The 20,767-nt window shown below is 46.8% G+C and overlaps 1 protein-coding gene across 3 annotated transcripts in view; it reads left to right on the plus strand.

Moving 5' to 3' along the window:
- FAM174B (family with sequence similarity 174 member B) overlaps positions 1–17,893 on the plus strand; it is a 28,755-nt gene extending 10,862 nt beyond the window's left edge. Inside the window, exon 3 of one of the 3 annotated variants that reach the window (XM_086848842.1) lies at positions 1,749–5,555. In XM_086848842.1, the coding sequence (XP_086704968.1) occupies positions 1,749–1,752 (4 nt within the window). In that variant the 3' untranslated portion in view covers positions 1,753–5,555. Of the gene's footprint in view, positions 1–1,748; positions 5,556–17,178 lie in introns of those variants that run through there. The other 2 variants (XM_086848841.1, XM_086848843.1) reach the window with 2 other exon arrangements.
- Positions 17,894–20,767: the final 2,874 nt, after the last annotated feature.

Consider the following 20,767-nt stretch of genomic DNA (forward strand, 5'->3'; position numbering starts at 1 on the left):
GTTAAGCTTATTAACTCTAGCGAAGCTCATTGGGGGATTTCTTGTCAGCTTCAATAGGAAACTGAAAACAAGTTCTGAATAAATTCCGTGGCGCCTTGCACATGAAAGGCTTTGAAAGCACTTCAGTAATCTGGGATATCAGCAGTGACTCCTCTCCCTGCTGACTTGCAGCTGTTGGAGGCAGCAAGTTCTGCTCTTGCTTCGCTTGCTGAGCCCAGCTGGGGGAATTTCACAACTGTCCAGGGCGATATGTGCCATGTGCCAACCCAGAGTGGGGAAAGAACTTGGAATTTAAATGCTAGTCCTGATGTCAGGCTCCTAAATAAATACTGATAAAAAGTTTTTCTTGGGGCAGATTGAAGCCTCTGTCCTTCCTGTTGGCTGAGTAAAATTCCTCAGTTTGTTTTCCCTATGGATTGTCATTTATCCTCTAACAGCAGCAGCACCAGCAGAAGTGGTTTAGGAATGCATCTTCCAAAGTGCTCTTGAAAGGAGAAAGATTTATGTCTAAGGAGCAGTGGTAGGCTAAGGGAACAGGACAGGAATATTTATTCAACCATTGTGGGTCTAAAGGGCTTTTGAGAGCTTGCAGGATATTTTAAAGGAAAGATGCACTACATGTAAGGGCTGGATTCTGGATTCATCCCTTTTTCAGGCACTGATAGCATGGAACTGTAGAGAAACATCTTCAGCACAGTTGCAGGGCTCAGCCTTTGATGTACTCAAGTCTTGGGAGTCTCTGTAAAATAAGGGTTACGCTATTGGTGCCTTCTCTAGGACTACATCCTTTCCAGATCCTGACTGCATGCAGCTCTGAATGGAGCATGGAATTGTTCTGTTTGTTACTGCGAGGTGTTCACTCTCAAGGGACCAGCTCTAATGGATTTTTTTTTTGCAGTGAAAGCTGCAGGCAATTCTGGATGATGCCAGGTGAATTGTACTAGGGTTTATAGCAACTTATTTTTTTTCCCCAGCAGGCAGCAGTGACAAGTTGTGTGTAAATGGAGGGGTATCATTTATCCTCATCTGAAGGGGGTGCAAATCACCAACATAGGCAGCAGCTCACTATAAATACAACAAATTGCTGAAGCTTTGGTGCTGCTGTTAAGGATTTCCCATAGGCCCACAGCAGGGGAGAAAAAGAGATAGTCAAAAAGCAATTTTTACTGGGTTTTGAAGGCCAGTTCTTTCCTGATGCTGCTGTGACAGTTGTTGCAGAGCACACCATGTTCTGCTGCTCTTGCAGTCCTATGGGAAGGCTCTTACCTTCCTGGAGTGTAACAAGTTCCTGTTAAGATTTTTTTTGAACCCTGAAGCATTTAAGGCAGTAGGGCATCAGAAGGAGTGTCCATGGCAAGGAGAATGCTCCATGTGTGTTGGTGGGTAAGGGGTGCACTGGTGTGTAAAAGCTGTGAGGTGCAGGATGTGGTTTCATGTGTCTCCCTGTGCACATTCACTTCTTTGCTCTGCACAGTGACAGGATCTTCCAGCATCTGGCCTTTCTCTCATCTAACTCTGCTTTTGTCTTCCCTTGGTATCTCTCCTCCTGGCATGGCACTAACATCCCATCACTGTCACCAGACACACAAACTGCTGGAGGGGACTGCTGGTAATCCCAGTGAATGGTGCTGCCTTTTCCTTTGTGGCCATTAGGATTGTTTTTTCCATTTTGCACGTGGGTTCTCATCTCTGCCTGTGAGTAATTTTAATTGCAAATCTCCAGCTGCTCTAATTCTTCTGCTTTCCAGGTAAAGCAGCTCCGTGGAGCATCGGTGCCCTGCAAGACGTCATTCTGCTGTCGAGGGACCTGCTGAACCCATAACTGTGAAAGGGGAGGCTTTCATCTCTGCAGCATTACAACCAAACCAAGCCTCACCTCCTCCAGGTGCTGTTTGTACAGCAGGCTGTGTGTCTTCTGACTAGAACAGCACCATTTGGTTCCCTGGTGTCCCAACTCCTGTGTTGGAATGACCAGAGTTCCTCTTTGCTCTCGCTTTAGGAGGGCTGCAGTGTCACCAAAGCATGACAAGGTGCAGCTCCTTTTGTTCTACATATGTTTTGCAGAAGGAGGAAGACAAGGAAGATTAAACTAAGCTGCCCAAGGACTTATTTTCTAAAATCCTAATTCCACACTCCTGTCACTGTTAAACTTCTGTCATTGTTGAACGGATCATGTGTTTAAAAAAAAAAATCAAGAAGTATTTTTGGGCCTTACGGAGGTGACTTAGGACTAAAGATGGTAAAAATGTAAGCCATGCTGAAATGCCATGCTATGTTTGGTGTAGGGTTTTGGGTGGGAAGGGGTTGGGAGGTTGACTCATGTAGGAAATTTTCTTGACTTGCTACTGATTTTTTTTTTTAAAACAAGAATTGCACTAAGTTTTCACGATGACACTCTCATTGTCCCAAGGAGCTCTGATCAGATCAACTTCAGTAAGTGAGACCACAGGGAAATAGGAAGAATCAGGCATACTCTAAACTACAACAATCTTGGGTTAAAGAAGATATATTTTTGTAATTTTCTGCCCTTCCACTGGGAGTAAAACCAGTGTTTTGTACTGTCCTGTGCTGACTGTAACTTGTCTACAATTCATTACCTTTTTCTAAGCAAAGTAAGTCTTCATGTGGAGTGATTGGATTGCAGAGAGAACATGTTTTATTTTTCATGGAAGCTTCATGTAAGTGATGTTATTCTCTGTCAAACTGGAAGTTTTCCCTTACTACCTGCTTGACAAAGCTCATTTAACTCAAGGATGCATTTTTAGCCATTGCTCCCTGCTGTACTTTGTGCTGCAGAGGTCAGAGCTGTGGGATGACACTGTGGGAATTAGATTGCTGCATCTGGAAAGGTCGGGTGTGGGAGACCACAGGCATCCAGGCATTCCAGGCCAGCGGTAGAAAGGGCAAACCTAACTGGGTTAGTTTCTTTATTTGTGGTTTTCCTTTAGAGTAACCACAGATGAAGTTCAGACTTTACTGTTTACTGCACTCCTTAACACATTCTATTTTGGGTTTTTAAGCTGGCTGGAACCTTGCTTTTCTTGGGGAACACATCTTTTCCCATTGTTTTAGGATTGTTCCACTGTTTGCTTGACCCTCTCCCAGCCTTGCAGTTGCAATCCCTCAAGGAGACTGCAGTTTCTGGCAAAGCACTAGCTTTGCAACAGGCTGCCACTTTTGGGATTTTTTTTTTTTTTTTAAAGCCCTATTGAGATTTGAGGCTTGTTGAGAAACCAAACTTCTTTGTTGTGATACCATGACCTGTGCCAGTTCTGTGTGGTTCCCCTTGGCCCTTCAGTCAGTAAAAGGAGGTGAAGGGGAATTTTGTTTCCTTTCCAGCAGCCTTGTGCATTCAATCCCAGCAGCTGCCATACCACAACTTGCTTTCCCTAGCCGTGACTCAGCAAAGGCTTTGCAGACAGCCAACTCAGCCTGGATGGAAAAATCCCAAAGCAGACTGTTGTGTTAATATTAGTCATCAAGGCAATATAAAATGCTCTGTTATTTTCATTCATGGAATAGTTTGAGTCATTCTGTGCCACTGTTACCAAGCAATATTTGACATGTCAGCTGCGAGGTGAAGATGTGCTGGGCAGGTTGTTCTGGCTGGTTGGAGCCACAGGGAGCAGAGAGTGGAACAGTGCTGCAGGTTGAGGTGAGGTCTGGAGCTCTTTCCCCAGCTCGGTAAAACAGGTTTCAGGCTCTAGGCTGGATGCTCCAGAAGGAAATACTGAGTTTCATCAGGGCTGCAAGACTTTGAAGGCTGGGAATTGAACTTCCTGAGCAGACCAAGCCCTTCTGAAGTCAGAGAAGTGGCAATGCTGAGTGGAAAGAGGGAGGTTGAAAGCTTGTGTTGGCATTTGTGGAAGGAGGGGACGGGATGAGGTGGCTGCCCTGTCTGTGCAGGCACCATGGCAACATGCTCATGCCCACTCTCCTGCCACGCTCATTAAACTGAGCATCAGGCACTCTCAGAGTGGGGGACAGGGAATGAAACCATCTCTTTACACAAAAAAAAGGCAAGACCAAGTTATGTAGGAAAGAGATGAGAAGAAATGATGCATGAAGGGCACTTCTGAGGGCAAGTCAGTTCCTAAATCAGGTTTTCCAGCAGCTTCAGGTCATTTGCTGAGTTAGGCTGGCAAATGCCGTCTGCTCCCCTTGCTTGTAGCTTAAAAATAAAAACCAAACCACTATTTTCACAACATGGCCAAATCTCAGTGGTGGACAGGGACCAGTTATTTAAGATGTTGAAGATGGAGGTGCTCAGTGGCAGCTGGGATTTCCTGGCTCCTCGGGGAAGTCCCAAACTGTGTGCCATAAGCTAAAAAGTGCTTATAGAGAAGCAGCAGCTGCTTGGTGGAAGTAAAAGGTCAACCTGACCAGTTGCTCACGGTCATGAAAATAATCCAAATGTTCTGTCTGATATTCAGTTGCTGTTGCAAATGTGAGGCAGTGTTTACCTCTACAAAACTTGCTGTATGTGATTTAAAATGTCTGGTTAAATATTCTATAGCTATATTTAGTTAAGATTTTAAGAGCACTTGACGTGACTCATCTAATAGTATATATATATGAATATTTTTTTAATTGTAGAAATCAGTTTAAAACATAGTTTTTAATAATTTGAACTGTTTGGTTCAGGTAGTTCTAGGAGTTCATCAGAGAAGAAATAGCCATTAACCACTACATGAGTTTTTAACCTTAATGTTCTGTGTATCTCACACTGCAGATTTAATCTGATTGTGACTGTAACGTGTCTTAGTATCTGCTGCTATTTTGTGTTGCATAGTCAAACTTGCTTTGTTGAAGAGCATTTTAAAAGGCATATTTTTTTGTTACAGAAAATGAAAACAGAAATGTTATTACAGCTGTCTGCCTGTAGCTCACTTACTGCTTACAGAATCCACCAACTCCTGGCTGAGGCAGAGTATGTGAGTCAGAGGCTTTTCCCTTTGTGCATGTGGAGGAAGAACCCTGCACAGAATTGCAGCTGCTTTACTCCAGCCACAGCCCTGTCACCAGAGATTACACTTGAGAAGCCAGAAATCAGTGTGCCATGCTTACCTGCAGAACTAAGTACACAGATAGGCTTTGTGTTTGCATTTTTCCCCCCTTTTATTCCCTGGAAGCTGCAGAGATGACTGCAAATACTTGTTCAGCACACGATGTGATCCCCTCGTGTTTATCTTAAGGCCAAACTTACTTGTAGGAATCTACATGCACTAATGAAGCTTAGACCATAGACACTAATTAACTAAAACACTTTGTTTATAACTGTTTCCTCTAATTCCATGTACAGGGTATAATCTCTGCAGGGTAGTGGGCTGTGGTTTTTGTTAAAGATTTTTCCTTGTTAGATGAGTTTCTGTTGCTGCAGTTTGTGTGTGAGGAGTTATCAGGACCATGTGTTCAGTTTTGTGCAATTGCTTTGAAGTTTTTTTAAAAGAATTTGTCATCGTGACCAAAGCTTTTTTTAAGGAAAAATTGGTTGTGTTTGAATGGACTTCACCTGTTTCAGTAGAAACTGCCATCATTAAACATGTTGAAATCCCTGTAGTGTGTGTTATATTTAAAGCAGAAATGGGAAAGGGGTGTTGCTTTTTGGGATGAGGTGGATGTCAGAGCACTTGTGTGCTCCATTATTTATTAGAGGGTTGCATGTCCCCTTGTCCTGTGACTCTGAATCAGAGCCTGACAAGGGGGAAAACTGTTTTTAGCAGCATGGTGGAGGAATATGTTTAATCACACAAGGTCCCCATCAACCATCAGGAAGATGGGCTTACTTCTGGGATCAAAAGGCAAAATCCTTTGCAATAGGGAAGGGATCTCAGTGCCTCTGACTGTAGGACTGTGTTTGGTACCTCAGAGCCCACAAACTGCAGCCCTGTTGTCCCAGACTGAGCACCCCTAGGCCAAGCTCTCCCTGGGGTGGCCAGGTCACACCACAGCTGTTTAACACTTCCTTCCCCTCCAGACTTGCTTGTTGAAGTTGCCCATCTCTGAAGCAGTTTTGCCTTGTGGCTTTCAGGGCATGGCAAGATGCTAAAGTGCTGGAGGTAAGGATCAGGGCAGTCTGAGGCTGCTTATTCCACACTTTCAGCAGTTCTCAGAGGACTATTTTCCTCCTGGATATGGAGAGCAGACACTCCTGGGCTCTGTAGCAGCTGCAGGACAGACTGGTCCAGCACCCTGTGTATGGGTTAGCTCTGCCTCTCTCCTCTGCCATGTGCCACATGATTTCTCTGCCTTGATGTCTTCATCTCTTCAGGAACAGTCTTAAGAGTAATTCACTGCTGCAGACAAGAGGCAGCTGCTGTCCCACCTCTGCCTTTTGAATTATGTCCTGCCAGCAAAGTGAAGCTCAATCTAATTCAAAATAGCCAAGAAAATGCTGTCAGCCTTGAGCCAGCTGTTGAGCAGCTAAGCTGGTTTGTGTAGGAAGCTGTAAAGACCCCTCAAGGTAAGCCCTAGCCTAACGCTGGCTAAGCGGGACAGGCTGCTCTTAGCACAGGCTGCAGGAGTGAGGATGTGACAGAACAAAAGGCAGAGGCTGCAATCACTGGTGTACTTACCTTTCTGATGGGGTCTCAAGTGGAAGATGAGCAAATGACCTGTGGAAATTATTACCTAAGTAAGAGCTGGAGAGCTGAGTTTGATGAAGGTGATTGCACCTGAGGCTGTGTGAGGAAAGGGCAAGGCTCAGCTCAGCCCTTGCTGAATTTTGACATGGGGAAGCCCAAAGCTGCAACAAAGATTTTCTCAGGCAAATCTTAATACATTTTTTTTTTTCCTAAATGCATCCCATTTAGGGGATGTTTCTGCAGTATCTAGAAGAGTTCTGCATGGGCCAGAATACAACAAAGCTTCCCCTCTCCCGTGGGTGGCTGTTACCACCCTCGTACAAGCTGCTGCTCTTATTAGCGAGTCTGTGTGCGGGAGTGAGGTTAAGTGAACAGAGCTAATTCACATTTATAACCCTGGAAAAGGCAGGGGGGGGTTGTGTCTTCCTTGTGTCTCAGTGTAAATGATCTTTGGATGCCTTGATACTGATAACTGCAGAATTGTCAGTGACGTGTGGCAAATGCTATCAGAGACAGGAGCTGAGCACTGAGATGATTGGAATCATGCCTGACAACGAGCTCTATTAAGAGTATGAAACAGGAACAGCTCTAATTGCTGAAGACTGAGTAGTCTGTAACTAGGCTGCACAGAAACATTGTGGATAGTTAATCTCCCTATCAGCTGGCAATTACCAATTTTGAAGAGGCCAGAAGCTCTTCCAGCTCTGGTTTCAAACAGACACCCACTCCAGGTGGGCTCACTTCTGCCGTGGCCGTTTGCTCACAGCGTGTTAGATGAGCCAAATGTATTTCAAAACAGTACTTCTAATTCATGGAAAACAACTCTTCAGCTCAAGAAGGCAGCATGGAAGGCGTGCCCAATGCTTTTAAAGCTAAGAAGCAGAGGGTGTTAAAAATCCAGATGCTGGTTTTGATGGCTTAGGAGGCATAAAGCTGGTCTCTAGGCTTCTCTCTCCATGCTGGTGTCTCCAGCCACCTTGTTGCTACACTTCCCTCCATGGTGGGGGCCCAGCAGCACAGCTTCCTCCAGCTCCATGGGGAGAACCCACTTAGGCTGCATATGGACAAGGAAGGAGAATCCTAATTGCCAGCCTTCAAAGGCTGCCAGCCCTGCCTTGAGAGCACACTCCTGGTTGTTGCCTATCTCTGCCCAATACATGCTGCCCAGTGATGGAGGGAACCCACTGATCTGAGTGTGAAACAAGGACAAGGACTCAGATTCCCTGGCCAGGGTTTCAGCTCTGTCGTGTGCAGATGGGGAACTGTTGGTTTGAAGGATGAGGAGGGATAAGGATTAGATGACCTACTCCACCACCTCAGCCAGAGCAATTTATTTTAAGGCTTTTCTGTGAAGGGTAGCACATCATCTGCTTAAAGCTCATCCTGACTCCTCTGAGCTTCTTGCAGTGGCTCTTTCTAGATAATTTAATTCAATGTATATGTTGTTATTCTGTCCTATCAACAGTCTAGCACCAGATACTTGCCCAGGACCTTTACCAATTCCAGAAGCCAGATGAGCCAGTTTAAACATCTTCTCTGACCTGTGCTGAGAAGCACAAGAGCATCCTTGGGAACTCTTCTGCCAAATCTAAATGTCAGTGAAATAACTGCGGCACAATTCCCTCTTACATCCAGATTGGAAAGAGACTCTCTCTGGGCTGTAGGATCACAGAAGCCAACCTCCCTTCCAGATTCACTGGCCCTACTCACAGTGAATCCTCAGCTGTGAGCTTCAGATGTGCATTTCTTGCCAGGGAACCAGTCTGTTAAAGGGGCCTGTGTTGATGTGGCTGGTCCTCACCATCTCTGCTGCCATCCCAAAATAACTGCTGCACTGCTGCTGAGCAAAAATAAACTCTTTGTCATCGTTTCCTTGAAGCATCACTTCCAAATCCTTTGCTTCCTCCAGCTGTTTCCCCTCCACAGATTTCCAGACTGTCTGTGCCTTGATACAAACATATTTATCTGGAGAGAAGCTCTTCTTTACAGACACATTTCTCTCCCTCTGCCCTCAATTCATGAAAGTTTAAGCTCAGGTCAAGAACATTTGACATTTCCCCACTTCATTTTTGCCTGGCTGTCAGCAGAGTTGTCTCAGTAGCGCCTTCTGGACAGTGTCTGAAATTACCTGGTTCTCTCCATCTCCTTGCAGAAGGACTCATACAGCACAGATCCCAGTGGCACCAAGATGATTCTCAGGTAAACAGAAAAAAAAATCCCCAGTCTGTTTAGGCAATGTCTCCTGTTTCCTTTACTGTGTACAACTTGTTTTGGGTCAGACCAGTTCCTCTTGCTGATGGTGCAGCACTGCTTTCAGAGCTCAGCAGTGAAGGCAGTGGTCCCTGCCCTTCTTCCCCTCCTGTCCCTTCTGCCATCCAGCTCCCCGTGGTATTTCTGCCACCAAATTCCCAGGTTCCTGACTCCCGCCTCCCACCGCTGTGCGTTACCTGCGGTACAGGTTAACAACACCCTTCAGGATAAAACTGTGGCAAAGGAGAAATAAATCTCTTTATTTTGGACTAACAAGGCAAAACATTGCTGCAACAACCTACTGATGAGGATAGGTCTTGCTAGAAAGGCAGGGGTTATCCCGAGCAATGCTGAGATCCTCAGGAAATGCCATTTCCCATGCCTGACTCAATGGGCAAACACACAGAACTGGGTGATCTTCAGGGTCCCTTTCAATCCAAGCCTCAGATTCCGTGATTCAAGGTTCCAATCTGAGCTCCTGTAGTTAAGAGACAGGAATTTTTAGGTGCTCTTAGCACTCCTGAAGCTTTCTAAGCTTAAATAAAAGAGTGGTCCTGCTCAGGGTGCTCACAGACAGGGCAAGGCTCTTGCTGAAGAGATTCTATTTAATGAGCTGCTCAAATGAAGGACATACTCTGTCCCTCTGCTCATACATAATATTTTTAAAATCATGTATTTGCAATGCATTGTTCATTTCTCTTCAAGGAAACAAATGATTTGCTTTTAATATAATCACTATCAGAAGTAAGTTATTCAGCGTTTACTGCTTGGAAGTTAAAAAGGGAATCTGAATTTCTTTTTAGTTCCTTCCTCTTTTTTTTATAATAGATATACAAGCTGCAGGGCACACTTTTATGCTCCTGTAGCCAAGATTTTATAGAATTGACTAATAATCTATTTTGCATATTTATAAACACTTTATTATTTATTAATGGTGCATTTCAGGAGTAAATTTATAATCCTGCCATGTGATCTCAGCCTTTTAGAGAAAAATGGTTGCTCGTGTCAAAGAGCTGGAAATTAGAGCTGGCATAACAAAGAAATGGGTGAGAATATCTCATTAGTGTGAGAGCAAACAGGCAGGAGCCTCTGCGAGGATGAACAACGTACACGAGGTGCACGCACGGAGATGTCAAATGCAGAACACAGCATTCAAGATGTGTCAATTCCTGCTCTGTTTGCTCTAAACCCACAAGATCACAGCACAGCCCTTCAGCCCTGTAAAAGCACAGGCTCAACACACCCAGAGCTCACTCTCCAAGCTGACATTATGGCCACGCCACCTCCAGGCATTTTAAGCTTCAGGATTTTGAAGAGTCCTGATGTCCACCTTGGTGGCTTCAAGCCTGAAGATCAGATACAGGTGACCAATCACCTCAGTACTGCTGGAAGTCACAGATCCCTCACCCATTTCCAGTCAGAAATCTGGATGTTTCAGGCATCCCCTCTCCACGCTGAGCATTGTCAAACCATTCAGAGAGGGGTGCCAGGAGCAAACAAGCACATATATAAGTACAAATATAGTTTCTGACATCAGCATTATTTCACTTAAAACACCTTCTGTGTACTCAGAACAAGTCCTCTGAGCTACTTTTTCTACCTTACCTGTCTCTGGATGCCTCTGGAGATCTCTCTGGTCAGGTGTGGAGCTCTGCTGGTCTCCAGGAGCTCGTAGCTAACACTTCCCAACCAGATTGTATCACTTGCAGTGATTGCTCCACTTGTGCCCTTTATCATTTTCTGGTCCTGACCCTTCCTCCCATCAGTCTCAAGAAGCAACCCAATACCTTCCAAGAGCTGTCCTTTCTGAAGCTGCTCCTCACAGCCCAGTCACTATCCATGAGGCCTGGGTGGAGGAGGAAGCCTGGAGAAGAAGGCACAAGGCTGCAGATCCAAACAGAGCTGGCAGCTTGTGTAAAGACACAGCATTGGGCTGAAAGTTTCTTGGTTATTCAGAGTCACCAAATCACATCCCTTTAAGTGCAAGAATGCTGAGGCTGCTCCGGCGCTTGGCCTGTGGCACCAAGGCTGTGCTTCTGGGGAAACATCATTTTTGGAACCCCTGTGTCCAGAACTCCACGAAACAAAATCCTCCAACAGCTTCAGTGGTGCTGTGTGCTTTTCTTACCCCTAGAAGATGCTTTCTCCTGGCTCCTTCCAGCCATAAAATGAATGACACTTCCTTCCCCAGTGCCAGGGCAGGGTTATTCAGCCATTTAACTGTCTGGGCTTGGAATTGCCACATGGCTGGCTGGCTTTCCATCAGGCTGGGCTTGCAGCTTGTGCCAACCTGGGCAGCCTGAACCATGGGAAAGACCTCTCAGAGCTCCATCCTTTAACCAGGGCTTCACAAGTCATCTGGGGCATCACCACCGTGCACAGAGGGCTGCAGAAGCTGAAGCTCCCACAACCTCAGGTCAAAAGCCCGGGAACCCCATCTGTCTCTTTTCACTCCAAAGCTGGCAAGCAGGGAGCATGTAGTGAGGTCTCTCTGGGTAAGGGAGAGGTGATTAATGAGTCTGGTTCATAAAAGCTGGGAAGGAGAACTGAGGAGACCTGCCAGGCTCTTCATCAGCAGAACAGGCAGCCGGGCACAAGGTGGGTCTGCTCCTGTCACGGGGAGCTGCTGTGCAATTTGCCCTGTGCCAGAGGCATCAAGGTGCTGCTGCTGCCCTGGGGCAAAAGCCTCTGAAAGGTGATATTTCCTCTGCTCATTTTATTTTATTTTTCTGAAAGGAACTCGGAGCATTTGGAGTTTTCTTTGATAGGATTTTCAGAGGAAGCAGAGCAAACCGGCTGTGCCTCGCTGTCTGACGGGGAGCAGGTGGGGAAGAACTGAAGTGGAGGGGAGAAGGTGAATGGAGCTGCAGTTTGGCAGATATGAGTGTTGCAACATGTCATTAATGCCATCAAATTGTTCCCTGCACCTCAAATAATGTGAAAAGCATTAATAGCAGCTCCGTTATGTTCCTGTTTTGATGTGCTGCCTAAAAAGGTGAAATCTGAGGAAGGACATGAGGAATGTGGGATTTTAGGCTTCCTTTGGCATTTTGTTTTTGTTCAGGACCTGAAAATACTTCATTTCAGCCTATTAAGGGCTAATAAAAATGTGTGCAGAGGAAACATTTATGGAGCTCACAAACATCAAGTGTTCAGCAGGTGGGGGTTATCCAGTGGTTTTAGGTGCTGCACTGAGCTTTTGTACACCATGTCTGTGACCCTCCAAAAAAAACATGAACTGCTAGGTCAGAGACCAAGAGCCCTTTTTTGGAGCTACCTTCATCTAGCAGAACTGATTCTGCTGGCTTAGAAGCCTTGTTGGGATGGAGGTAGAAGCAGGGAGAACAGCCTGGTTTGAAGGACTGGGGGAAGAATCTGTCCCTGCTGTTGTGGAGGTCAGCCCAGCCCCTGGTGATGCGTGTGTAACACGGCCAAGGCATTAAATCATCTGGCTCGATGGCTCCAGCTCTCTCCCCATCACACTCCACTGGCTGCCTCTCGTCACTGGAGTGTTTGGAAATGTGGTGTGGCACCTCCAAGCACCCAGAGGATGTCACAGCTTGGTGTCATTCAGCCTGCATTAGGCTTCGGTGCAGCACATACTGACCTGGAGTGAGGGAAGGAGGAAGGGTTCCTGCCAAAAATGCCAAAAATGTGGCTGGTTCAGCTGTGGCTCTGCTGAGATGACACAAAGGTGGATTTCCTGTGCTGCCAGCTCCCAGCCAACAAGCCCTTACTTCGTTCTCAGCACATGGACATGTTGTTTTGGTTTCTTGACTTTGCCCACCCAGCAGTAAAAAGCCAGAAGGGTGGACCCTGCTCCTGCTGCCAGCAACACGGACGTGGAGCTTCCCCCACTGCTTGCAGGAATGCAGTGCCTTGTGTGTACGAAACAAACTGATTTTCCTTTCACTCCAGTGGGGGTGGTGGATGGGTGGATGCACCAAAGTCACTCAGGTGAGATGCTGGAGCTTGTCACACCTCACCCTCTTTTCCTGCCCGAGGCAGCCTGCAGCCCACAGTGCTCACCCTGTCACAGGGCATTTGCCATTGCTGCTGCCAGGGGATTTGCTGGCACTTGCTGGGGAGCAGGGACTCGCTGAGAAGGAAGAACTCAGAGTGGCAGCAGCCTGGAGTGATGGGAGGTGAGAAAATCCTCTTGCACATAAGGCAAGAGGCCAAGCTGAGATTTCACAGTTTGCTGAGACATGGCCTTAGCAATGACCTACATTTGTGCATGATCTATGGGATGCAAACATGCACAGTTCATGGTGGAAGAGCTGGGGAAGGGCAGGAGTGGTGTGTGGTTCTGGGAAGGCTCTGGTCAGAGCCAGACCCTCAGGTTTGGGATCTGTGCAGCACTGAGTGTGCTGCTCTTGAACCAAGCTGGGTGCCTGACCTGTTTTCCATCAGCCAGCAGCAGCATGAGGCCAGTGCCAGATATGGCTCTCCCTGGGCAGCCTCAGAAAGCTGTGGGAGGCAGGAAGAGAAGAGGATTATCATCAGTATCATCGATAATGATTTGTCCAAAGCACCTCAGTCTTGAAGTAAACAGTTCAGGAAAGAATTTGGGCTATTTCTGCTCCCTCAGCTGTTCAAACTCTGCTGTGTCCTTGATGCCAGGCTGTACAGGATTTGGAGACATTACCAGGGTGAACATCATTGCCCTTTCAGATGTTTTTTGTCACTGAAGGGCCACCAGGCACAGCTGGGTGACCTGGGTGGATGCTGTGAGCTGTCACAAGCCTTCCCCAGGGCATGTAGGCACTAGGAATGATGGTTTTTCCCACGCCTTGTCTCCAGAGCATATAAGGATGCTACTGCTTCTTCTTCTTTCCCCCTTTTTTCATGCCATTCCTTCTCCTTCAGGTTTTTTTTGTCTTTCATCTTTAGCCTGTGAAAGAGATTGCTAATAATAATAATCTAGGACCGTTTTAAACATCCTCCCAAACTTAGAGAAAGTAACAGGCATGTGAGAGCTTTTCCTTTCCCCCAGTACACACAATCTAGTCAGTGTGACTCATATTTTCTGGGCATCCTAGGTGTAGAGGTGATGTGATGGATGGTGACGAGGTCTGAAAGGATCAGTGAAAGTGGCACTTTTGTAAAAGACAGATGAAGCATATGAAGAATTCTGTTATGCACAAAAAGCACCTGACAGGGTTGTTTTTTTCCTCACCTATGTGAAGAAAGAAGAAACCTGGAGTGAAAAGCTTGCCTCCAGTGAAGACAAGAGCAAGAGTGCTGCAAGTGGCAACCAAGGCAGGACATTTTTCAGTGAACAAAGATGATCTGAGGGTTGGAGCAACTCTCCTATGAATACAGGCTGAGGGAGCTGGAGTTGTTCAGCTTGGAGAAGAGAGGCTCTGTGGAGACCTCATTGTGACTTTCCATACCTAACAGGGGCTTCTAAAAGAGTGAGACTGACCTTTTATAGAAGCAAATAGTGATAGGACTAGGGAGAACAGTATTAAACAGTATTAAACCTTAGGAGAGCTATAGATTAGATATTAGGAACAAATTCTTTGTTGTGAGGCTGCTGAGGCCCTGGCACAGGGTTGTCCCATCCCTGGAAGTGCTCAAGGCAGGTTGGATAGGGCTCTGAGAAACCTGGTGTAGTGGGAGGTGTCCACTTGTCTTGAAACAAGATAATTTTTCAGGTTCTTCCCAACCCAAACCATCCTGTGATTTTGGGATTCCACAGTCATTGCTGGAGCTGCTGCTTGCCCAAGGGGTGCCATGTGTGGGGTGCACTTTCCTCTGCTCCTGCCAGCCCCCTCCAACACACTAAAAAGGCAACAGGAATGCTAAAATTCCTTTTGTTGTCTGTCCTTCTCCTGCAGGGCATAAGCACAGCTAGTGCTGAGTGAGGAGATGCTTTTACAGAGACCTGAGTTTGCTGTTGGCTCAGGCAGGGCCTCGCTGCAGCCAGGTGCGCAGGACACGCATGGTCTGGGCAGCATCTGCTTGGGCACGGTCATAACTTCCCTCCTTGGACACCCAGGCAAAGCAGGGCACTCATGTGTGTATTACAGATTCAACTTGAGGCCAGAAAGCATCAACATTGGCAAAAGGGGCTTATTTGGAGCTGTGAATGTAGGTCATGCTGAAGATCGGTGACCTACATTTCCCAGGTTTGAAGCTGCAGAATAAAGTCACAGTCATCGAGCCCCACAGTGCCCTGCTGCTTGCCATGGGGAAACCAGCCTCAAAGGTCCACAACTGGAAGGAGATGGCCTGTTCTGGGGAAAACTGAGGTGCTCTGGGCTGCTTTGAAAGAATTACAGGTTGTAAGCCAGTCCTGTGTTTGTGCTGAGAGGGCTGTGAGCACCCTGGAGCAGCCACGGGGTGAGGAACCCAGGGTGTTGGTGGGAGCTGTCCATCTCATCCTTTCAGCAGCAATCAAGGCTCTCTGCTATGGGAAAAGCTAAAAGTCTTGCCCTCAGCCGAGCTGGCTGTCTTTATCACAACAAAGAGGTGAACCAGGATCTCTCCCCAAGGGAGCATGAAATGCTGAGTCCTGCTCCTCTCTCTGAATCACAGCTCTGTGTTGCCTTCCCCCCTATTTCTTCCAGGCTCATGCTCTTCCCTGCTGCTGCTTCTGCCACTTCTCATGCTCTCAAGCATCCAAAAGTCGAAACACTGCCTTGAAAGGGTTTGGAAAGATCGCAAATGAGGCTTGTTTGTTTATTCATTAGTTCTTTATTGTGTTTTATATAATGTCTCCTAATTAACTTGAGCATCTCAGTGGGCAGCTATTTACACACTTCTTTGCATACCCTGCCACCTGCAAGGCCTTCTAGTTTGGGGTTTAGAAGTGAAAAATGAGCATGGACTCAGACTCCAGAGCTGGAGCTGCAGAAAAGCTGGAGCTGCCTCTTTGAAGGCATATGAGGCTCAGAGGAGGATCACAGTTTTCTGAAGAGGTGTGCTCAGGTTGTAAGGGCATCAGATGAGAGCCAGAGCTATCCTGCTTGCTCCAAATGCATCCTCCTGGGGTGTGTTTGATGCTGGAGAGCCGGAGCACGTTGGATTTCAGGCTGTGTGGGGGTCAGGAGCCAGGGCACAAACAGTGGTCTGGCAGATTTGGGCAATTAGCAGCCCTTTTTGAGTCCCCAGCAGCTTGAGCTGCTACCTCTGTGCAACCTGTGTAGTCTCATCAGGCTTTTCAGCATTTGCAAGTGCCAAAGCCTTAGCGGGGGATCAAGTGTTAGATCCCCTGTTCACCTGCCTTGACGTTAACTGAAGAATTATCGGTATAATAAACATTTAGCTTGTTTTTTAAGCCTTTGGTGCAGAACATTTTGTAGAATTTGACTGCAAATCCGAACCCTGTGGCTTCTGTCAAAATACTAAATACTGAATTCTCTGCTTGCCTCCCTTCTGACATCATTAATGATAATAATCATCCCCCACAGCTGCTAATCCTCTTTGCAGAACACTCTGCCGGAGCCGAGCTGAGTCTCTTCTGCCCTGCATATTCTGCAGTCATTTGTACCAATTTGATATGACCATGGAAATGACCTGGTGGGACTTCAGACTGATGGAAACGACCATGGAAGGTGCAGGGCAGGAGAGACGAGCACTCACTGGTCAGGGATGGCTTAACCGTGGTGGCCGTGGGGTGGCTGCTGTCCTTCAGTGTGGGGATGGCACAGCCACATCCTGCTCTTCATGTGAAGGAAACCATGGCCATGAGCAAGGATCTCCCTGAATCCCATCTCAAACTTCCAGACGTCCTAACTTGCTTTTATTTTTAACATGGGCAAAAATCGAGTGGGGATGCTGTGTCAGAAACACACCCAAGCAAACAGAACCTGCAGGTGATTAGCCTGACCCCCTGCCTGAGAAACCCATTTATTTTTCACATCTATCTCCTCTTGATGTGCGGGTGTTAAGTCTCAGCTCATTTCATGCTCCCCTTTAGAATCACCTCTGCAGTGATGGGTCCCCTCAGACTTACTCTTGAAGCAGTGATTGCAGTACCTCTGGGACAGCCTTTGCCACGGGCTCACATTCATCAAGCACCAGTTATGGTGCAAATTCAGCCTTGCAGGAGAACGGCAAAACCTCAAACACTCCCTCGTACAACGGTAGCAGGGAGCTTTTATTTAATGTTCTCCAACAATCTGTCTCCAAGAGCTTTAACAAGGTGGGCTACTGTTTCTCTCTCCCTTTGGAAAGTCAAGAGCTGCAGCACATACCAAATTATGTCCTCAAGTTCACACATTTTAAGGGCTGCCCAGCACCACCGGGGAAATAATTCCCATTAAATATACCTCTGATGAAATTTTCAGTTCTGTGTGCCTGAAGTTTTCCATGGGAATTATATGATTTTTTGCAGATGTTCTTGACTGGGAAAAAATCAAGATGACCCAACCTGCACATTTCAGGCATGTTTATCCTACCTGTGAGCTTGTGGACCCTGCAGCCCCACAGAGAAGGAGAGGAGAACCCAGGGTATGTTTGATACAAACTGATGCCAGTAGGGCTTTTCTTCATGTGGATGAACGTTGGACAGGCTGGAACCTTTTTAGCCAGTCCAAATTCCCCCTCTCTTGTGTGTGTTTGTGTCACTTTCTCATCTTTGAAATGTGTGGCTTTGGTCTCCATTCCCCAACAAGGCAAATGCTGAAACACTGCAGTGGAAATGCTCTTCTGCCTGGTGGGTGGGATGGGATTTAATTGTCAAAGGGATGGAGCACACAGATTTTCCTGCTCACAGGTCCCCTGCCCTCTGCAACAAGTCTGTGCTCTAAAAATTGCAAATCTGTGCCCTGCCTCAAAGTTTTGAAGTGCCCACTCGCTCAGCTTTATGATAATTACTGAGGTGTCCAAAGACAAATAGTTTCTCCTTGTGGCCTGTAGAACATTCCCAGTCTTAATCCTTTGGCACAGCCTTTCCCCATTTCCCCCTCCTGGTTTATCAAGCCCTGAGACAAGGTCCACAAGGGTCATTCTTCCTTTTTTTTTTTCTTTATGAAATGCCTCGTGGTCCTTTTACCATCACACTGTAAAACCTAATAATAAATAATAAAAACTACAGCTGTCAAAATAAACGGCTGAAGTCCATTTTGGCAATGCTATGAAATATTATCCTAGCAGGTTTTGCGGGGGCAGTTGGATTTTTGTGTGCTGGCAGCCGGAGCCTGGCAGTGCCCTGTAATCAGCAATGAGTTCCCCAGTCATTAGTTCAAATTAGAGCAGCTCTGATGACAAGTCGATGGCAAGTCCAAAGGCTGAGCAAGGTGCAGACTGACCCTCCTCGTGAGCAGAGCAGAATGGTTTATTTTGTCCCAGTTTCTGAAGAGAGGAAGGGCACAAAGCACTTGTGTAACGCTGTGTTCTGATGGGTTGGCAGCTGGGAGGGCTGGGGCCAGCAGAGAGCACGTGGCCTTGGTCAGAGAAGCAGAAATCTCAGCAGGAGCCAGCAAACTCCTGGCATCTGGACAGGGCTGGAGCTTCCACATGCTCTGCAGACCATGGTCCCCCAGTGCTTTCTTGGGGCTTCATTTCAGATGCACCTTTTTCTCATCTTCCCCTTCCAAAACAAAGCTAGAGAGATATTTTTCCTGCAGGTTAATACACGCTGATCTGGACAGATCCAGCGGTCTGATATGTGCAGCAGAGTTTGCAAGGTGATCATTCATCTTGGAGACCCCAGGACAGCATGGGGCAGAAATTTCCATCTGAGTCTTGCTTAAAATTGCTGTGGAAGGCTGTGGCTGTCAGGATCTCTGCTCCCATTGGTACAGCACCAAGAAGAAGCTCTTAAGATCTCCTGAACTTCTGGTTTCTCTGCCAGCCACCAGGCTTATCCCCTGGCTTCTAACAGTGAAAGTCCTGACCCAGGAGCTGCAGCCATGCAGGAGATGAAAGTAAGGTGAGAGTGGGATGAGAGCTCCAGGGAAAAGCTGAGCCTTGCAAGAATTTGGGGAAGGGGTGCTTGAACTACTTTTTTTCACAGGGTATTTGTGGGGTTTTTGAAGTCACAGCTCTTGAACCTGAGATTATTTGGGATGCTCAGCTTTCATTAATGCAACAAAAGCTGTGAGTTTCTAGCCCTCATGGTTACAGGGGCAAAACTTGAAAAGAGACCCTGGGAAGCAGAAAAAAAACCATAGTAAAATTAAAAATAGATGGCATACAGGAAGACTCCCACAGGTATTACTCCAAAAGCATTCCCTGCCACTCCCTTGCTGCCTGATCTGTGTTGGGACATTCAAACCAAGCCACCCCAACCCTGTAATGCCCAAAATGTTGTGTGCCAGCACTTGGCCATACTACAGAGCAGCTGCTATCACTGGACTCCAAGCTGCATTTTTAAGTGCTGAATTTGGCTATGGAGATGACAGCACCCCCCCATGCCCCTGCTTTCCTTCTCTGGAGTGAAGATAATAGCATTGGCTCATTGTCACAAATCACATTGAGCCCTTCGTTTGAGGTGGGAGGGGATGTTTCTCAGAGAACCTCAGGCATTCTGGAAGCATAAGTCCTGGTGAAAATCAGTTTGCAATTAGTCTTAGATGATTTTTTGAAATTATTATTTCTCTGCTGGAGGGTGAGGTCTCATCCCTTACATGGAGTTATTGCTTTCACTCCAGAGCAGCAGCTTTTCTTGCAAAGGTTTCCCCCAGTCCTACCCAGCTGCTAAACAAGCCCTTCTCCAGGTCCCAGAGACCTGAGGCTGGACACACGTTTCACGGGTCCAGTGCCCTTATGGGAGTGACCTCTGGGCACTGCTGATGCTGCTGCCTTCTCAGCCAGAAGCTTTTCTTGGATTTCTCTCCCTTCACGGATCTGGCTGAGCCCTCTGAGTGGCTTTTAAATGCCACCTCCCCTGGGACTTGTTAAAGTGCTTTATCAGTGCCCATCTTCCTCTGCAGGGATGACCTTTAACTCATCCCTGCTGTTGCTACCTGACTCAGATCACCTTGGAAGAAAGGTTGCCATGGCGATTTCATATTCAGCTCAGCCAAAAAAACCCTGCTTCTGTATCTTATTTAAATGCTGCCTTTTGAGGACCCTACTCATGGAGAGCCAAGACCATGGCTTGCCTGCATTCACTACAGCCAGGAGTTTGGTCACCAGGAGTTTCCCTGCCAGCCAGCCTGGCTGTTCCTTACTCCTTTGCTAAACCAAATGGTTGTTTTGGGTTTGTTTTTGGATTTTTAAGGGGTTTTTTTGTGGGTTTTTTTTCCATGCTAGGTTATAAGCTGGGGGTTTGAAGCCATTAGTAATACTATGAAAACACTCCTCTGCAAAATGTCAATCTGCCTTTTCAAGGGGATTTTTCACTGCTCTAATCTAAACTGCTCTGTCAAATGTCAGGAACGGAGGTTTAATGAGGATCAGTTGGAAGCCTTAATTGGATGGGTATTCAATGGGCTTCCCTTTTTTTTGGTTGTTGTTTTATCCTTGGGACGCTGTTTTCACAGAGATCCTCGTTAAATTTTAGAAGCTAATCTCCATTTAAACTACAAGCTCAGGGAACTCTGGTCCTTGGGGGTTGCTGGGAGCCACGGCTGTTGTGGACTTTCATTGAATTCATCTGGAAGGCAGAGAGAAAACCCATCCAGAATGCTTCTGTGGGAGCAGTGACCATCTGGGGGCATTGGCAGCTCTCCTTTTGCAAAAAAACTAAGTAACACACATGGAGAAAACAGTCTAAAGGCATTAAGGTCATGGAAGAGATGGAGAAAGAGCCCAGGAGTGTTGTGGTGGCTGGCTCAGGGCTCCCTTTCTCCACTGAGAATGTGAACACAGAGACAGGAGGAAGGGGACCAGCTGACAGACATATCCAGATGCATTCATCTCCAGATGGATTGGGCACCCCAGCAGTAGGCAGCAAATCCCTGATCCTATCCAAGGCTGTGGACACACCCAAATCCTCATAATCCCCTAAAAACAGCCAGAGATGATGCCTGCATGGC

This window comes from Cyanistes caeruleus, chromosome 13, assembly GCF_971803275.1.
Source record: "Cyanistes caeruleus chromosome 13, bCyaCae1.hap1.1, whole genome shotgun sequence".
In the NCBI taxonomy this organism is placed as follows: domain Eukaryota; kingdom Metazoa; phylum Chordata; class Aves; order Passeriformes; family Paridae; genus Cyanistes; species Cyanistes caeruleus.